This window comes from Triturus cristatus, chromosome 8 (assembly GCF_964204655.1).
Source record: "Triturus cristatus chromosome 8, aTriCri1.1, whole genome shotgun sequence".
Classification (NCBI taxonomy): Eukaryota; Metazoa; Chordata; class Amphibia; order Caudata; family Salamandridae; genus Triturus; species Triturus cristatus.
In genome coordinates, this window is record NC_140591.1 from 86,909,765 (window position 1) to 86,929,048 (window position 19,284).

At 44.7% G+C, this 19,284-nt stretch overlaps 1 protein-coding gene across 2 annotated transcripts in view; it reads left to right on the plus strand.

Annotated features, from left to right (window-relative positions):
* CCDC191 (coiled-coil domain containing 191) overlaps positions 1-19,284 on the plus strand; it is a 156,790-nt gene that overhangs the window by 126,590 nt on the left and 10,916 nt on the right. For both annotated transcript variants that reach the window (XM_085621068.1, XM_085621067.1), the window contains 2 exons: positions 9,302-9,445; positions 10,831-10,983. In XM_085621068.1, coding sequence (XP_085477194.1) covers positions 9,302-9,445; positions 10,831-10,983 — 297 coding nt within the window. The remainder of the gene's footprint in view (positions 1-9,301; positions 9,446-10,830; positions 10,984-19,284) is intronic.

Sequence of the window (19,284 nt, forward strand, 5' to 3'; positions counted from 1 at the left end):
CTTTACACTCCAGAGAAAAAGAAATAAAACAATATGTACATTTGCTAAGCATTTATATGTGTAAAAAAAAAAAGTGGCCCCTCATTAATTACCTATGAGTAACTACTTGCTTTTGAGTACTCCTGTGACTGTTGCAACTTCCCATAGTACTGGAATTCTTGGAGATTTAAAAAAATAATAATTCTACACTCAAACATAGGTGTGTAGATTTACTATTTTTTGGAGAAGTCGAATTGTCAGTACTGATGTATATATTTCTCTTGTTATGCCAGCAATGGCTGAATGTTTTAAAAAAATAAACAGTGAGCGCTGATTTCTCTGGATAGTCGTGTAGAGAGAGCGCAGTGTTGTGTTTTATAACTCGCATTAAGCTGTTTCCTGAATGAGATACTAAGGGCCTGGTGCACAAAATAATTTGCACCCAGATAGATTATTTTTCCAGGTATTTAATGCATGAATTATGGTTTGTTTGGCTGTTGTACAAGTTATGGATTCTGCTCGAACCAAAACTTGCACATTTCAGTGGTTTAAATTTGTAACCATTTATCCAAGTTAGCTGTGTTTTTTATTAGGCAAATTTCTCAGGGTTTTTTAAGATGTTATAACCATAATTTCATTTTAATGTTTGTTTTCAGTGTTTTGTTTTTTTAATCATAAAGGTTACCTGCACCAACCTCCACTTGTGGGCACCCTCAGCTGCACAGCGGGGTTTGACCTCAGGGACTGCCCCCACGAAGGCATCCAACACCCATAGAGCATGCCTTTGACCGTGTGCAGTGGGGGTTGGCCAAAGGTCTAGCCTCTGGCCAGGCCCTGCGCCCAACACTCCATGGGCGGCTAAAGCCATGCAGAGCGGAGCTGACCTCGGGCCGGGCCTCTGGCCAGCCCCGGCGCCCATCTCAGTGTGGTCAGACAACACCTGTGGCATATTTCCTTTGGCACTGTAACATGGAGTTGGTCTCAGGGCCTGGCCTGGCCTCCGCCCATCCTGGATAGCCAAACCCATAGTGCACGGCCTTCAGCCAAGTGCAGACTGAGTTGGCCGGAGGTCCTTGCCTCTAGCAAGGCCCTGTTGCCACCGTCCTCAAGTGGCCAACACGGTCTTCAGCCGTCCTGCACCCATCTCAGTGTGGTCAGACAACACCTGTGGCATATTTCCTTTGGCACTGTAACATCGAGTTGGTCTCAGGGCCTGGCCTGGCCTCCGCCCATCCTGGATAGCCAAACCCATAGTGCACGGCCTTCAGCCAAGTGCAGACTGAGTTGGCCGGAGGTCCTTGCCTCTAGCAAGGCCCTGTTGCCACCGTCCTCAAGTGGCCAACACGGTCTTCAGCCGTCCTGCACCCATCTCAGTGTGGTCAGACAACACCTGTGGCGCATTTCCTTTGGCACTGTAACATGGAGTTGGTCTCAGGGCTTGGCCTGGCCTCCGCCCATCCTGGATAGCCAAACCCATAGTGCACGGCCTTCAGCCAAGTGCAGTGTAAGTTGGCCTTGTTGCCACTGTCCTCAAGTGGCCAACACCTGCTGCCCGCGGTCTTCAGCCGCCTGCAGCAGGATTGACCATTGTGCCTTGCCTCAGACCAGCCCCTGCACCCAGCTGTCCACAGACACCCAGCTCCTGCTGGGTATGTTCGTTTGTTTTTACTTTTCCCATCACAATGCACAGTGCACCGCATTGAGTTATGGTGGCAAAACAGAAATGTTTCTGTGATGGGCTGAGGATCAGAACCCATTTGTGCATCTACAATACACGAAGGGATAAAAAGCTCCCTCATTCAATGGGCTGCCTTTCATTTTTGGAGGATTTTCAAATTAACAGTCCAGATATCTCAAAAACTGAACCTCTTCATGTCCTAGCTGAGCAATTTTTTAAATGTTCATTTTTAGAAAGCTACCGGAGAGATTTACACCACAACAAAAGAAAAATCCTTGCGTAAAGTTCTCCCTTTGTGCCAATTTGGTGTAATTCTGTTCATCTGTTTTTTTTCTGTGTAGAAGAGCCAAGGATCCTACAGGATCCGATTGTAATCCTATGGTAATTAAAACAGGAAATGGCCGTTTTAGTACACCCTTCCCCGCACCTGCCTTTCTTGGCCCCTGCTTCACCAAGAACATCACAAAGAACCCAAAGTGGGTGCTCTTTCTTTTGGGGGGGGGGGGGGGGGGGGGGAAGAGTTTTACGTGGATTTAATAAATGGCACAAACTTGATAAAGAAAAAAAATACAACACTGGCTCAAGTACTGCAAGTGTAATATATAGATATAAAACTATATAAGAATGATATATATATTTGTGGATGCCTTTATTGTACAAAATGTAGCAATATTAAAAACATATATCACGGGGAACCATGCAATTTAGGAAATATTTCACTTTAATGCCAGCTCCCGGGAGCTTTATCATTGCCAGGGCTACTAGGAGTATGTGGCATGGAGGGCCAAATTATGCTGTAAAATGTGCCCACAAACGTAAATTATGCAGCACATGAAATGTCACCATCAGGCCCGGTTCTCGCGGGTGGGCCGGGTGGGCCAGGCCCACCCAAACATGAGCCTGGCCCACCCAAACAGAAGGCTTGGCCTTCGCAGTGAGGGCTTGAAGGCAGGCGCGCAGAGCACACGTCGTGCGTGCGCGCCCGGTCCGAGACAGCTTCCCGGGCGTGCGCACACACACAGACCGTTTCAGAGATTATCGCAGCCGCACCCGAGTACTTCACAGGTCTTTAAAAGACCATTTATATGTTAACGAGGCTTTGTTTATTTTTTCACCCCTTCATCTCCACATGGCAAAGGCGACAATGTTCTGCTGCGTGAATATTTCTTTTTCTATGCAGCGCAGGAGTAAAGAAGTTTGTTTATTCCATATACCTTTCCTGACCCCTATCACATCAGGCTGTGACAAAGTTTGACTAATGGAGTAGGTAAGAGAATGTGTTACTATTTCTTTTTCTTTTTAAAGTATGCACAGGCTCAGCAGCACACATACTTCGTGTGTGCTTCATTTAAACAGTTTTTATAATTATCATGGCCGATGCAGGACAATAATAAGACAATAAAAAATGCCCCAATAACGCTGGTGATTAATGATCCGCTGGAGAGCAATTATTTGTCTGTTAGTAGTTTTTAAATGCAGATGAACTGTAGTTTATGTGGAAGCTCAGTGGGTTACTGCCTTTGTCACAGAGACCCTTGTGTTACCTGCAGTTCAGAAGTTACAATCCTAACATAGGACAGTGACCAATGAACTGTCATCAAAGAGCTGCATGCAAACCTGAATGGTATAGTTAGAACTTCGCTTTCTTTTTTTGTGATATAGTTAGAACTTCCCCAGTCTTTCATTATTCTAATATTGCTAAAATGAGTATGTTTGGGCAGATATACATTTTAATCAGTAAAGCCGACCCCTAACCACTGGAGTACTCTTTAAATCCTGAGTTTGTGCTTTTCCAGACCTAACCCTCTTGAAATATACTGCCCACCAGTATGGATGGGGGGTTCTCCAACCTCCATCGCCTTGTGCAACGTTTCGCTGATCACAATTAGGTGGCGGCCTGAAGACTGCATCCCAGAAGCCTCCCGTTCCTACCAGAGGCAACAGCACCAATCACAAGCATCCCGGGGCTGTTCCAGGGGTGCCTATAGGGGAAATAATGCCAAGGGCAGGAGTAGAGGTCACATAACACCTGTTGGGGAATGTCTGCAGGGGTTCCTTCCCCAATGGCGAAACGTCTCTTCAAACCAATGGGTCCTGTCCATTGCAGATCAGATTACTGCCAGGAGCAAAGATTCTTCCCAGAAACACTTCCTTTCACCTCAACACCAGAGACTCCTCCAAGAAGAGGGAGCCATAGAGCCAGTGCCGCCCCAACATTGCGGCAAAGGGGTGTAGGACTCGTACCCCCCAGGATGGCTCCCGGCCCTGCCCCCATCCAAACCCACAAATCAATGTTTGACGACCAGAGCTGTGGGTTAAAAGGCCATGTTTATTACAAATCATCATACAAACATGACAATATATAATTCATACAATTTGATACGATATGGATTTATCAAATTCAATCGTTAATCAATATTTATATTTAAGTTGCCCCTAGCTTCATGCTCCATCCGCAAGTCGGGCAGAACTCAATTTACTTACACGAAGAACGTTGTCTATTGCTCCAGCACTAAGGGGCCTTCTGGCTCGCGTCCCCCAACCAACTGAGAACTGGGGTGTACCGTCTGTACTTTCTAATCCCCAAGAAAGGTGGGTCCCTCAGGCCCATACTAGTATTCCGACTGCTCAACAAGTGCATCTTGCCGGAGCATTTCCACATGGTCACGCTTCAGGATGCTTTACCACGATTACGGCAGGGTGATTTCCACATCCCAATCCCTCTGCACATCGCTGCTTCCTCAGATTCATGGTTAGTGGATCACACTTTCGATTCTAAGTTCTGCCCTTCTGCGTAACCACCGCCCCAAGAGTTTTCACCAAATGCCTGCCAGTGATTGCAACTCATCTCCAGAGGAGCGGCGTCCACTTCTTCCTGGACCACCATGACGGGCTGCTTCAGAGTGCAAACAAGCAGCAGTGTCTAGCTCACACACAGATCACCTTAGATCTCCACCACAATATGGGTTTAACCATCAACATGGGAACATCCCGTCTCCAACCCTGACAAATATATTTTTTAGGGGTAATACTAAACTCTGCCATCTGGAAAGCTGATAGTGATAGTGTGCAGGGAGGCCTTGGCCGCAGGCCCCCCGGTGGCGTGGAGACAGCCGGCATTAGGCTAGTGCGACTTGTGCCTCAGGAGGGCTCTGCCCCCTGCTCGCACTCATCACTTATTTCTTGCCCCTAAAATGCCTACTGATTACCTGCCATTGGGCATTTGAAATTGCCGTTATTTTATTTTATTTTTTTTGTTGCCTGTTGTTGGCCCTGGGGGTTGCAGCACCTTAGCGCATATTGTACAAGAATGTTAAACTCCCATAATTAGGTCGAATTTTAAGGCCTTTTTAAGACATATTGGGCTCATTTGGCGCACTGGGCATTTTCAGATCAACTAGACAACTAGAAAGGAGTCGACGTCCGTTTGTGTTGTTGCAGAGGAAAGGAAATGAGTGGAAGAGCAGGCATCTGGGGCACCCAAGGCATTTGTGGTCGGATATTTCTTTCCTTCTTTTATAAGATGGCACCTAGGTATTTGCTCCCTGGCCATTTAATCTCTACTTCTGGCCCAACTGCTAGCTATATTAGTTTTCCCAAACTTTTAAAAACTAAAACTAAAATTTGGGGAAAGAACCCTCCGTCCCATTTGTTTCTCCTGATGTCTGACCCCTCCGTACGTCCCTGTTTCCAAAGAGGGGAAGCGGTGCAGGAAATAAGGAACTGGAGAGGTCTTCAGGTGCAAATAAAGAAGACAATGTAAGTTTAGTTATGGCTTTGTCCCAGAGCACCCACTTTGTGTCAGGCCAGCCGATTTGTCCACAGTTCTGTTCAGGCTGTTCCTTTAACTTTGCAAATCGTGCTGTCCAGTGGAAGTAGTGGAAGAAATGGGCATTGAGGCTGTTCCTAAGATGAACACTGTTGGCATTAAGTTGGATTCAGAGTCCAGTCACAAGAAACCTGTGATCCCATCTGGTGGCCAAGATGTTGCCTTTGTGTCTGAAATGTTGCCATCTAAGAAGCCTTTTCGAGTAAATCATGGTGGACTCTGTTGATTCTTGTAAGGGTGACCCTGGTCTATTGGAGGACTATTCCCTGACAGACATCGCTGCTCTCATATAGAAGAATCGATTTAGGGAAGTTAACTTAAAATTATCTATTGCCTTGGATGTGGTCTTGAGCCTGCCTATGGATTGTTTACAGATCCGACCATCATTTCCGGCTTTGTATAGTAGTAAGTTATCTTTGAGGGTTTCTTTAATGGGTGCAATGACCTCCTTGAATTGTGATTCATCTGTGTCCATAGGGGCCCGGGTATTTGTGCAGTCATTTAATCTGGAAGGGGAGGTGGCATGTGAGGGAAGGGCCCACTCCGCTATCCTATTATGTGTGGAGAAGACCCTTTGCTCAATTTTGGCCTTGTTGGATAGATCAGCCGCTAATTCTGATCATATTCTGGATGTGTTGTCTCCTATTTTAATGGGGGTGCTGCACCTCACCTCCCCTGGGGTATGTCCAAGAAAGGAAGAAAGGGGCATTGAAATGAAATTTCAGGCCTCCCAAATTACCAAAGTGGCAAAAAATGGGGTGGCAGAAATTCAGGTGATGGATCATGGTGGATTTGGAGCCACTCCTTTTGGGCAATCCAACTGTAATTCTGAGGCCACTAAAGAGATTAACAACATGCCCTGTTCTTCCTTTCCAAACCATTTACCTGAAGAATGATGTTATGTAGCCCAAAGTGTAGCCCTATATGTACTTAATGTGATTAATGCAGTTTGTAACTCATTGCTCCTTCTAATGAAAAATGTTAATAAAGTTTGTTTAAAAAAAATGTAGCCCAAAGTTTAAATGTAACTATAATTTTGAATCCTCTTCCTATTTTTCCGATATTTAAAAAAGGATCTCCCCTTACCCCTGGGGTTGTAGTCTACTCAAGTGTTAATTTAACAAGGGCTCCTCAAGATGGTGATTCTCTAGTGAAGGGGACCCTCTCAGGTCGAAATTGGGCAAAATGACAGAAGGGGAAAAAGAAAAGAGCTCTGCGCATTATGGAATGTAAGTCTACAAAAACTCAGGGTCTCTAATGTCACAGAGGAGTCCGCTACCAATTTTCTGCTTCAAGAAGTAGAAGGGTGAAAGAACGCTGTCCTTCATTAGGTCAGGAGCTCGAGTCCCCAGAAGTAACTAGTATGCCCTCCTTTCCTAATTTACTAGAAGTACCAATCCTAGATTACCATCGGCTGGAGAAGGGGCCCCTCCATATGGGGGTAACTGTCCATAATAACTGGGGTTCCATGAAAGTGGGTATAGCGAAGGAGGATGCTGGGGATGGGAATGTCGGAGTGGGGAGAACCAATAAAGAAGGTTGTGGAGTCGCCCAAGAGGCTGAGTGGGTCCCTAAAAGATCTCCCCCAGCTCCTCCTCGTTGGGAATCTTTTTCTTTATGTACTGCTACCAAATTCGTGAGGATTCTTAATGGGAGGCTCCTCCATTTCTTCCATCATTACAGCCGCCTAATCCAGGAGGCTGGGCCAAGTCATCATCATAATCCTATTGAAGGACCTGGTTTTGGCCATCTCTTTAACACCCAATTCGATAGTGAATTGGGCCCATTGAATAGAAGTTTTATCTTGCAGCTCTAACTGAAAATTGAGGCCCTGTGCCTGGTTTCAAGTAAAGATATTGACTCGGTGTAATTTGATCCCGTTTCTTCACTTCCAAGTTATAGGATCACATTTAGTTCTAGGATTGTTGCAATGCTAATCCTGGCAATTTGGACCATTTCCGGGAAAAAATGGTATTGATGTTTTTCTGTTTGATTTGACCATAGACCCCAAACCTGATTGCCTTGTATTGGGCACCCAGGAGTCCACTCAAAATTCATGCAGTAGTAGGGGGGTTGCAAATTTGAAGGATATCACAATCTTAATTAGTAGAGATACAGGGAGGAGAGTGATAAACATTGTGCAATATGAGGACCAGTGGGTCAGGGAATCTGGGAAGGAAGATGAGTTAGTCCCCTGGAGTTGGGTAGCAGGTGCATTGAATGCTTAAAAAAACCCATAAAACTTCCAATGTTGCAGAGGTAGCCCCTTGGGTAAAATATTTTCCTGGATAATGTCGGGCTTGGGACAGTCTAATTCCAAGGTAATTGCTCAGAGTGAAGTGGCACCCCTCCCAAAGCTTATCTTGAAAAATATGATTAAAAAATCAATCTATGAAGTGAGTCGGAAAGGGGGCGTTGTACTGCGTGCTCAGTATGCCTGGAATGAAATAGTAGTGAAGAGTAGCATTTGTAAAAAACAATAACCGTTCTGTTCTGTGGAACCTTTCCCATTGTGTGCATAAAACTATTTTGTTATTCATTTTCAATTTGTTTCCGTTACAAAATATCACTGGATCCTGGGAAGGATTGCCCAGTGAGGAGAGGCTTTGTGATCTTTGTGGGAATTATGTTCAAGATTTAAATCATGTGATATTCGTTTGTCCTCTCCTACATTAATTGCGACGTCAATTGCTAAGACCACTGTTCTTAAAGTACAACATAACTTCCGTAGTGGAAGCTTGGAAATGTCTCTTTAGACCGCCATCAGAAATAGTTTGTTCAAAAACGTAACAATTTTTAAAGAATTTTAAAATATTTTTAGATATGTTTGTTCGTTGTAATTCTATATAAACTGTAATTTGCTTTGCATTTGTGGAATAGGGCATTTTAGGCCTTAAATAGTTTGCACAATATAAATGGAATTACCGTATTAGTATTGCTGTGTAAAGCTGAATGCATTGCACAAACAGAAGTAGTGTATTAGTGTTGCACTGCATAACATTTCACACCACTTATTTGCTGCATTAATTAAGCTTGTTTAGTTTCCTGCACTTTCCTAGTATTGGATGGCAATGCTCAATTGCACGATTGCACTTTTTCTGTCCGTGGGACTTTTTTATCTTCTACTTCATGGCTTCTTCTTCGATTTTATAATTTCCTTTTTAAAATCTTTTTTGTATTTTATGTGGACCTCCTTCGAGTTTCAAATCATAAAATATTTGACTTTTGAGATATTTCTGATATTCACCTTGTTTTTTAAAATTGATGCAGAGATTACTTTGATGATTACAATCTTTCTGATATAAGATTTATGTAGAAATAGTACATAATAGGTAACCTTTTATAGTAAAATGACAACAACCGTGTGTATCTACTGTTTCTATGGGCCAGGGTGGGGATCTGTATCTATGTACATGAATCCTCCTACAGATGAGTTACTGAGACAGGAATGTCTGGCTCCTAACGCTCCTTTTGGTGAGGCGTGTGAGACACCTGCCCATTCTCCTTCTCTCCTAAAGGATACAATATAGTTACTCCTCGAATATCTGTGCCTGTAAATTTGTGTCTGGAGAACTCCTGTAGCATTGAAATGGGGATTTTGGGGGTGTTATGGATGCTCTGTTATTTACTGCACAAACAGCTGCGTAAAATGGACTTCTCCTGTGCTGGTAAGAAGGACAGAGGAAGGAATGAGAAGCATATATATAGTGTGTGTATATATATATATATATATATCTCCTCTCCCATAATATTGATTCTTCACCTGTTTAAGGAAAGCCACTGCTGACTGCATTGTTGGTGTGTTTGTATCCTAGAAAGAGTTGGAGAAGCAGAAGAGGTTGGAGAAGGATCATCTGCTCCTCTCAAAGGCCAAAGCGCATCATGAGCAATTCCTGCTCAAGAGACGAGGACTGGAGCCTTGGATAAGGCTGGTGGAGCTATCGAAGCAGCATATGATGGTAAAGGATCTGCTGAAACTGCACATGTTATACCATATTCATATGCTGCAAATCTCCCTCTCTCTATACTTTGTCTCACTCTTTTTCTTCGTAGCCCGTTCTTCCCTCTTATGGTCCTCACCATTTTTCCATCTTTCTCAATCTCCTATTCCTCGCTTCTCCAACCTCTTTGTTCTTTTTCCTCTCTTTCACTTTCTCTAGGGCATGATTCACAGAGCATTGTTATGAAGCTAATTATAAGATGTCTCAAGCATATTCAATTCATGCCTGCTGTCTTTCACCATATTCACAAACAATGGCAGCTCATTAAATCTATCTTGAAGAGGTCTCAGTGTCTCCATATTTGCAATGGTTTTTCATGAAGAAGCTCTAGTATCTCCAGATCTGCTGTAGTGTATTTTGCAGAGGTGCTTGCGCCTCCAGATTTGCTCTACTATATCTGAATGGACTCCAACATCTACTGATTTGTCCCAATGGCTTTTGAGATGTCTGGCACAGGGAACGACCTTGAAGCCGGAATCACTCTGTGCCTTCACAGAGCCGGCAATAGAACAAATGCGTCTTTAGCACACATTTGTTCAGCACGTAAGTCGTTACAACGATTTGCTTAAGGGGGGCGCATTGGTGGAGTTGTTTTGGATTTAAAGTCCAACACCTTCCCTACTGTTGCACAGACTGGAGTTGGAATTGTAAATGAAATTATTCCAAAATCCAGCGCCCCCATAAGGAAAGTCGTTATAACAACTTGCGTGCTGAACGAATGCGTGCTAAAGACGTGTTCGTTCTAATAACGGCGCTCGGAAAGCATGTGCGATAAACGCATGCAGAATACAGTCATACGTTCGTCTGGAACATCTAGAGTGGTGGGAATCTTAGATGATCTTCGCATCTCCTAATTTGCTCAAAATGAAATCTTTGTGAATCGGACCGAAAATCGTATGTTGGCTTCCATTGCACTATGAAAATATTGTTCTAAGACTTTCATCCCCACTACAGTATCTCCATTACAGTGATCGACCACTTCGCCTAGGTAAGTTATTTAAGTTAGGGATAAGGGATAATTAATTAATTATTTAGCAAAAATAGCTTAAAAAAAAAAAGGGAAGCTTGGGGGGGGGGGGCCTCACCCGAGATGACGGAATCACAGGCGATGTAGTGGAGACGGTGTACTCCTAGGGTCTTCAGGAAAGACTACAGGGCCCCACTGCCTGGTTGAATGAAAGATTGAGTGACCTTAGAAGATAGGGTGGAACCTCAAGCCTCTAGGATAGACCTGTGTGTATAAACAAAAAAAGAGCCTGCAGAGATACAGGACATTATACGCAGTGAATGCAGTGGGATCATTCATCAAAGGTGTCTTTTTTGCCTTGTTTTGTCTTGCTCAGCGAGCTGAGGAGCATCATCATAGGGTCTTCCAAAGGAAGTGCTTGCAGGCCTGGGCACAGTGTGTGCGGCGGATCCAATGTGAGAAGCATATCAAAGCCGAGGACCTTCATTGTCGCCTGATACTGCGGAGGAGCTTCAAGAGATGGGTGCAGGTAAATCATGGCTTGGTTGGGATGCAGTGTCGGGGAGCTCAATTGTCTCTTGTTACTGCTGGAGAGTTCCAGGAACTGTTTACCACTAGGTAAAGGGAGTACTGGACCAGGGAGCTCCACTGTCCCTTGATACTGCAGAGGAGCTTCAGGAACTGGGTGCAGGTAAATCATGGCTTGGTGGGGATGCACTGTCGGGGAGCTCAATTGTCTCTTGTTACTGCTGGAGAGTTCCAGGAACTGTTTACCACTAGGTAAAGGGAGTACTGGACCAGGGAGCTCCACTGTCCCTTGATACTGCAGAGGAGCTGCAAGAACTGGGTGCAGGTAAATCATGGCTTGGTGGGAATGCAGTGTTGGGGAGCTCTATTGTCTCTTGATACTGCTGGAGAGTTCCAGGAACTGTTTACCACTAGGTAAAGGGAGTACTGGACCAGGGAGCTCCACTGTCCCTTGATACTGCAGAGGAGCTGCAAGAACTGGGTGCAGGTAAATCATGGCTTGGTGGGAATGCAGTGTCGGGGAGCTCAATTGTCTCTTGTTACTGCTGGAGAGTTCCAGGAACTGGTTACCACTAGGAAAAGGGAGTTCTGGACCAGGGAGCTCCACTGTCCCTTGATACTGCAGAGGAGCTGCAAGAACTAGGTGCAGGTAAATCATGGGTTGCTGGGAATGCAGTGTCGGGGAGCTCAATTGTCTCTTGTTACTGCTGGAGAGTTCCAAGAACTGTTTGCCACTAGGTAAAGGGAGTTCTGGACCAGGGAGCTCCACTGTCCCTTGATACTGCAGAGGAGCTTCAGGAACTGGGTGCAGGTAAATCATGGCTTGGTGGGGATGCAGTGTCGGGGAGCTCAATTGTCTCTTGTTACTGCTGGAGAGTTCCAGGAACTGTTTACCACTAGGAAAAGGGAGTTCTGGACCAGGGAGTTCCACTGTCCCTTGATACTGCAGAGGAGCTGCAAGAACTAGGTGCAGGTAAATCATGGGTTGCTGGGAATGCAGTGTCGGGGAGCTCAATTGTCTCTTGTTACTGCTGGAGAGTTCCAAGAACTGTTTACCACTAGGTAAAGGGAGTTCTGGACCAGGGAGCTCCACTGTCTCTTGATACTGCAGAGGAGCTTCAGGAACTGGGTGCAGGTAAATCATGGCTTGGGGGGGATGCAGTGTCGGGGAGCTCAATTGTCTCTTGTTACTACTGGAGAGTTCCAGGAACTGTTTACCACTAGGTAAAGGGAGTACTGGACCAAGGAGCTCCACTGTCCCTTGATCCTGCAGAGGAGCTTCAGGAACTGGGTGCAGGTAAATCATGGCTTGGTGGGGATGCAGTGTCGGGGAGCTCAAATGTCTCTTGCTACTGCTGGAGAGTTCCAAGAACTGTTTACCACTAGGTAAAGGGAGTACTGGACCAGGGAGTTCCACTGTCCCTTGATACTGCAGAGGAGCTGCAAGAACTGGGTGCAGGTAAATCATGGCTTGGTGGGAATGCAGTGTCGGGGAGCTCTTTTGTCTCTTGTTACTGCTGGAGAGTTCCAAGAACTGTTTACCACTGGGTAAAGGGAGTTCTGGACCAGGGAGCTCCACTGTCCCTTGATACTGCAGAGGAGCTTCAGGAACTGGGTGCAGGTAAATCATGGCTTGGTGGGGATGCAGTGTCGGGGAGCGCTATTGTCTCTTGAGGCTGCATGGTTTTAAACATGATGTAAAATGTTACTTTGCTAATCATATTGATGAATATAAATTTCAGGTTTTCTGAATATAAAGCTCTCTGGCACTACTTTTATCTGGTCTCTCCCTCATTACAAATTATTTGTTTCTGTAACCCCTGACAGGTGGTGTATTATTGATCCTTTTATTTTGCTAGTTCATATCACATCTATGTGTCGCCTTTCAGTCATTTAAGAGACTGTCCATGCTGTAGAATGAAGTATTAATGGGTTTGGGTGTTAGTGTTTTAGGATTACTGTGGGATTAACTCCAGAGGTTGCAGTGATCTCCCACAGCAGAGACTGGTCACATTTCACCAGGAAGTACTTGCAACCGCCATGCCTGATGTCGTCAAGTCTTTGTCTCACACTCGCACTTCTTTTCAGAAACAGAACTGAAGAAGTAATTTACTATTTTATAAAAAAATTCTAAATAATTAGGGACAAAACTGGCCCTTCTTGAATAATTTCTGCTTACTTTATATAAGTTTGTCGTTGTAATAATGAACCATCTTGTGTGGAAACGCCTTCGACACAATTGACAATTAAACCCATCAATTAATTTCTGATTATATTTGACCGTTGTGATACAATGATTACTCCATTACCAATATTGTTATGTCTCCAATTGGTCTAATGTTGTTATCTCCATTTACCCACTTTTTTGACTGTATTTCTGTTTGACTGTGTGAGCACCTAAGCACTAAACACTTTTCCTGTTTGAATTGTCTGTATTTTGTATCATCCATAGATCTATATAGATGCACAGACCAAGGCTTGTGGGACATTTATCACCACACCAGTACCCTGCATATCTAAACACAGAGCACAAGGAACCATTGCTGTTCCAATAAATGAATGTGAGCTAGGCAGGTAGAGATACCTGGGGCAGTAGGACTGAGACGTAGACAGAAGTGCACTCCTGTATTGTGTATCTGCATTTGGAAGTGAACCTCACTGCGGTGTATATTGGTCTGGGAATCATCGCTGGTGCATGATGAGTAGAAGAGACTTGAGTGAGGTTGACGCTGCCTAGTATCTCAGGTTGCACATCTGGTTAGAGGTCCAGTGTCTTTGGATCGATGTGCGGCTCTAGCAGGCAGTCTGCGGCACTGTTCGTGCTGCGCAGAATCTGGTAGAGGCCTGGCCAATAGGGCTGGAGAAGTGATTTTCTGTTGGTATCTTCAGACGACCCACCCCCCCCCCCCAGGTTGTAGATTGTGGCAGCCTTCTTTCAGGCTGATGGTTAAGACGACTTTGGCCTGAGGATAAAACCTGTAGTTTACAGTACTCAAAAGCCACATGATCGTTTAAGTACAAATCAAGTAAAGCAGTAGCCACTGGAGGAATCGCAGGAGTTAGCATGTCCAGATCTGGGATAATCTGATATGTACGTCAATATTCTTATGGATAGGGGTTGCGCGACTGACCAGCGTGCCAAAGGTCGGGCATTGGATCACGTGAGTCCAGTTTTTGCACAGATCTTAGACATTTTGTTTTCAAAGTCCCATTATACGGTTCAGCTCTTAGAAAGGGCTCGGGATGATAGGCACTATGAAAGTGTGGATCAATCCCTAACACTATACACAGTTCCTGAACGACACAGGACACAAAGTAAATTTCTGAGTCACTTCCGCTCCAGAGGGGAATGCCAAACATAGGCATGAATCTCAGAGCAGTTTCTTAGCTACATTAATCGGGTCAGCTCTGGCACACGGCTTAACTTCAATCCATCCCTAGAACTATATGCTAGAACTTAAACATAAGAATAACAGTGATGCGCTTGAATTAAATCTATGTGCATGTTGACAGAGGGGCCCCGTGAAGTTGGATGGGCAGTGTCGTGGCCTTGATACCGCTACCGACATTGAAAGCTAAGCTTGTGGCACAGGTGTGATAATTCTGTTGAGGAACGGAATGGAAATAGGGAGTGAACCAGTGGGTACTTCTGGAAGTAATCATACCTTCTCCAGTATTCAATCTTTCATAGATTCACATGCTTGTATTTTCCCCGTCGTCATGGTGGGAGTCTCACGGTAACAGAATGACCACAGCAGTATAAGAAAAAGCTGCATTGCAAAAATCCCATAGGGAATCATCTTATTTGGTAACCAAACCTCATCATTATTTGGTCCAAGACTCAGCCAATCAGCTGCCAGCCCTGACATCACACTCCCCAGCAGAGCCTTCCTGCCTCAGATTTCCAACCGCCTTCGTGTGAGGAGCAGTCTCCCTGAGCCTTGCTCAGTTTTGTTCCTGTGTGAACTTTTGACCTCTTGTTCATCTGGAAGTTCATTCTCTTTACTGGATTGAGGTACTGTGCTTCATATGTTTGCTTACTATGGCTGAAAGCTCTAAAGAGAGGCTCTTCAGGCCCTGCAGATCCTGTGGAAAACCTAGATTGTTTTCTGAGGACCCACAAAAGGACTGCTTATATTGTCTGCACCCAAAACATGTGCCTAAAGACTGTAAGCATTGCAGAACCTTTTCTGCGAAAACCCTGCGTGACAGGGAGGCACGACTTCTGTTGTGGCTTCAAAAGAAGGTCACTTCAGAATCTGACTCTCAAGAGGAACCTAGAACATCAAAAAAGAGGAAGTCTTCTGCTTCCAAGATCGTCCTGCACAGGATTCAAGGAGGTATGAGTCATTTCAGCATTCACATGACTACGAAGAAGAGGAAGAACCTCAGCCTGATCTTAGAGAGGACACTATCTCAATGCCGATTTCCTTAGTAACTGACTTGCGGCTTATGATAAATGATTACTATTGGCGTTTTCCTGAAGCTAACACTCAAGCGTCAAAAACTTCAGATAAGCCTGCACAAGTTCAACCACCTCATTCCTCTCCCAAGACTACATCTCAGAAAATTCAATCTCCTCCTATTGTGACAATTAGAGACGATTTGGAGGAAAGTGACGCGGATCAACCGGAAGAAGGAGAACTTATTCAAGATACTCAGGTTGGGGATGAATGGGACCAATATATTCTTCCAACTACTCCGTCTCCATCTCCGTCACCGGCGCATTCTCCGCCACAAGATATAGGAGGTTTCCATGATATCATGGAAAAAGCGTCAAAAAGATTTGAGCTTCCACTTCCAGTTCAAGAAGCCAAATGTTTCCTCTATGACTTCAAGGAGAATTCAAGGAAATCTATTAGGTCCATACCAATAATCGCTCACATTTGGGAGGAAGGATTAAAAATAATGAGGAACCCTGCTTCAGTGGCTGCTTCAGTTCCACCGGATAAAGAAGAAATATAGAGCCCCAGAATCTTCTCCGGCCTGTTTAATTGGACATCCGCGACTGGAATCGGTGGTGATGCAGGCCGCCCAAAGGCACTCCAAAAATCCGGTGTCTACATCAGCAGTTCCCCCGGATAAAGAGGGGAGGCGAATGGATGGTGCAGGGAAGCGTTTTGCTGTGATGGCAGCGTCTTCCATAAAGGCCTCGAATGCGTTAGCCCTCATCAGCAGATTCAATAGGCAGATGTGGTCTGATATAGCACCTTTACTAGCTCATCTGCCAGAGGATAAAAAAGAAGAAGCGGCTCCTATTTTGCAAGATGGGGCTCGGGCGGCCTCGGAATCCATAGACATCGCTATGGATTTGTCCTCAGTGGCGTTCAGACAAATGGCAGGTGCAGTGGCCCTGCGAAGACAAGTATGGCTTAAAGCCACTTCTTTTAGACCAGAAGTGAAAGCTAAAATAGTGGACATGCCATTTGACGGAGAGAACCTATTTGGAAAGCATGTGGATGATGCCCTCCAAAGTATTAAAACTGACACGGATACAGCGCGTGCGTTAGGATCTCTTCAACAGGGCAGGTTCCATCCTTTCGGAGGAGAGGATCCAGAGGACAATTCATGCAAAGATCTTCTTTTCAATCAAATAGATATCAGCCATACAATCAGCAGGGATATCGCCAATACTCAAATAATCAGCAATTTCGTTCAACAAACACTTATCATCTTTCAGCCCTCAAGGGAGAAGTTTTAGCTCTACTGCAAAAGGAAGCAATAGGAGACGTTCCGCAACTTCAACGAGGGAAAGGCTTTTATTCACATTTCTTTCTCATAAAGAAAAAAGACACATCAAAATGGAGGCAGGTAATGGACCTGAGGGGTCTCAACAAATTCATCCAAAAGAAATCATTTCGAATGCTATCGCTGCAGGAAGACTCCTTCTGATTGGCAAAGGAGATTATTTGGCATCACTGGACCTCTTAGATGCTTATTTTCACGTCCCAATCCATATAAATCACAGAAAATTTCTGCGCTTCATCGTGGCGGGGCGCCATTATCAATTCAAAGTATTGCCTTTCGGCCTAAAGTCGGCGCCGAGAATCTTTACGAAGTGTATGGCGCCAGTAGCAGCACATCTAAGACTTCAAGGTCACCAAATTTTCCCTTATCTAGACGATTGGCTCATAAAAGGTGGTTCGTTCAGGGAAGCCCGACATTCTCTTCAAGTTTGCATGAACCTTTTCAATCGCCTAGGTCTCAGAGTCAACCTAGAAAAATCACATCTCAGGCCATCGCAGTCCTTTTAATTTCTGGGAGCTCTAATTTGCACGAAGGAGGCGAAGGCTTATCCTTCAGAGGAACGTATTCAAAAGATCATAAAGCTGACGACGCGTTTGCAAATAAAAAAGTCTGTTTCAGTAAGAACCTACAAATCGTTGTTGGGGATGATGTCCTCTTGTATCCCCCTGCTTCCCAATTGCAGACTCCACATGAGACCTATTCAAGAACTGCTAGACAAGCAATGGATTCAGTCGCAGGGATCCTTCGAAGATCGAATAGTTATCACTCCTCAGATCCTAAAGGCCCTGTCATGGTGGAAGATCAGAGATCATTTAGCGAAAGGACTGACTTTCGAACCACCGAGCTACAGTTTTGTAATGATGACAGATGCTTCACTTCAAGGTTGGGGAGCGCATCTGCAGGAGCTCAAAATTCAGGGTCACTGGTCAAAGTGCGAAACGCAGCTCCACATCAACTTGCTGGAACTAAGGGCTGTTTTCTTGGGCCTAAAAGCATTTCTTCCCAGGATTCGCGGTTCAACAGTACTTGTGAAGACAGACAGCTCAACATCCATGTTTTACCTTCTAAAACAAGGGGGTACAAAATCAAAAATATTGTCGAAGCAAGCACAAGAAATTTGGAAGTGGCTTCTGAATCACAACATATCGCTTCAAGTCCAACACGTTGCAGGGGTGGACAACACAAGAGCAGATATTCTGAGCAGATCATCCAAGATTTCTCACGAGTGGGAACTGAACCAAAAGCAACTTTCCAAAGTATTCAAGAGATGGGGCACTCCAAAGTTAGACCTGTTCGCGGATCGCCACAATTCAAAATGCAAAAACTTTGCAAGCAGGTTTGCACAGAAAGGGTCGTGGGGCAATGCGCTGCAGATGTGCTGGACAGGGATGTTTGCGTATGCATTTCCCCCCTTTCCTCTAATATCGAAGGTCTTGAGAAAGATGAAATCAGAGCCGTGCCATCTGATTCTGATTGCCCCAGCATGGCCGAGACAAGCGTGGTTCTCAGAACTTCTCAGACACACCCAGGATACAGTTTTCGTTAGTGCAGGATCTAATAACTATGAACGGCGGCCAGATACTGCATCCAAATTTGAGATAGCTGAACTTGTCAGCATGGAACCTCACGAACATGAGTTCCAACTGTTAAAGATCCCTCAAGAGTGCAGAGAGATTCTGTCACGATCTCGAGCAATCTCTACAAACAAAACATTTGGCTAAATGGAAAAGATTTTGTCATTGGTGTGCATCTAAGGATCTACATCCGTTTCAAGTCTCTTCTGATCAAATTCTTCCATATCTGTTAACGTTGGCCAAATCTGGACTCTCTCATATGTCTATAAAAGTACACTTGGCCGCTATTTCAAGGTACACAAGAGTTCCTGACCGACCATCTCTTTGGTCCCAAAGAGTTATTAAAGAATTTCTCAAAGGGCTTTTCAGAATGTTCCCTCCAGTTCAAAGACCAGTGGTTCCTTGGCATCTTAATATGGTTCTTGCACAGCTAATGAAACCCCCATTTGAGCCAATACATAGGGCAGATTTGCAATTTATCTCATGGAAGACAGCGTTGCTATTAGCGCTCGCATCGTTAAGAAGGGTCAGCGAGATCCAAGCTTTCTCAATTGCAGAACCATTCCTTCAATTCGGGCAGGACAGAGTTATTCTGAAAACGAACCCCAAGTTTATTCCTAAGGTCCCCTCCAGCTTTCATCTGAATGAACCGGTGGTTTTGCCTACATTTTTTAAAGACCCTTCAACATCTGCAGAAAGAGCTCTACACTCTTTGGACATTAAACAATGTCTGAAATTTTACATCGATAAGACAAAACCGTTCAGAAAGACAAATCAACTCTTTGTAGCCTTTTCTGGCCCCAGGAAAGGTTTGGCACTCTCCAGATCTAGTATTTCAAGGTGGATATCTTCAGCAATCTCCGTGTGTCATGTTAAAGCTGGAAAACCTTTACAAGGCAAGGTACGTGCGCACTCCATAAGGAAGATGGCAACTTCTACGGCTCTATTCGCAGGGGTGTCATTGCCAGATATTTGTAGAG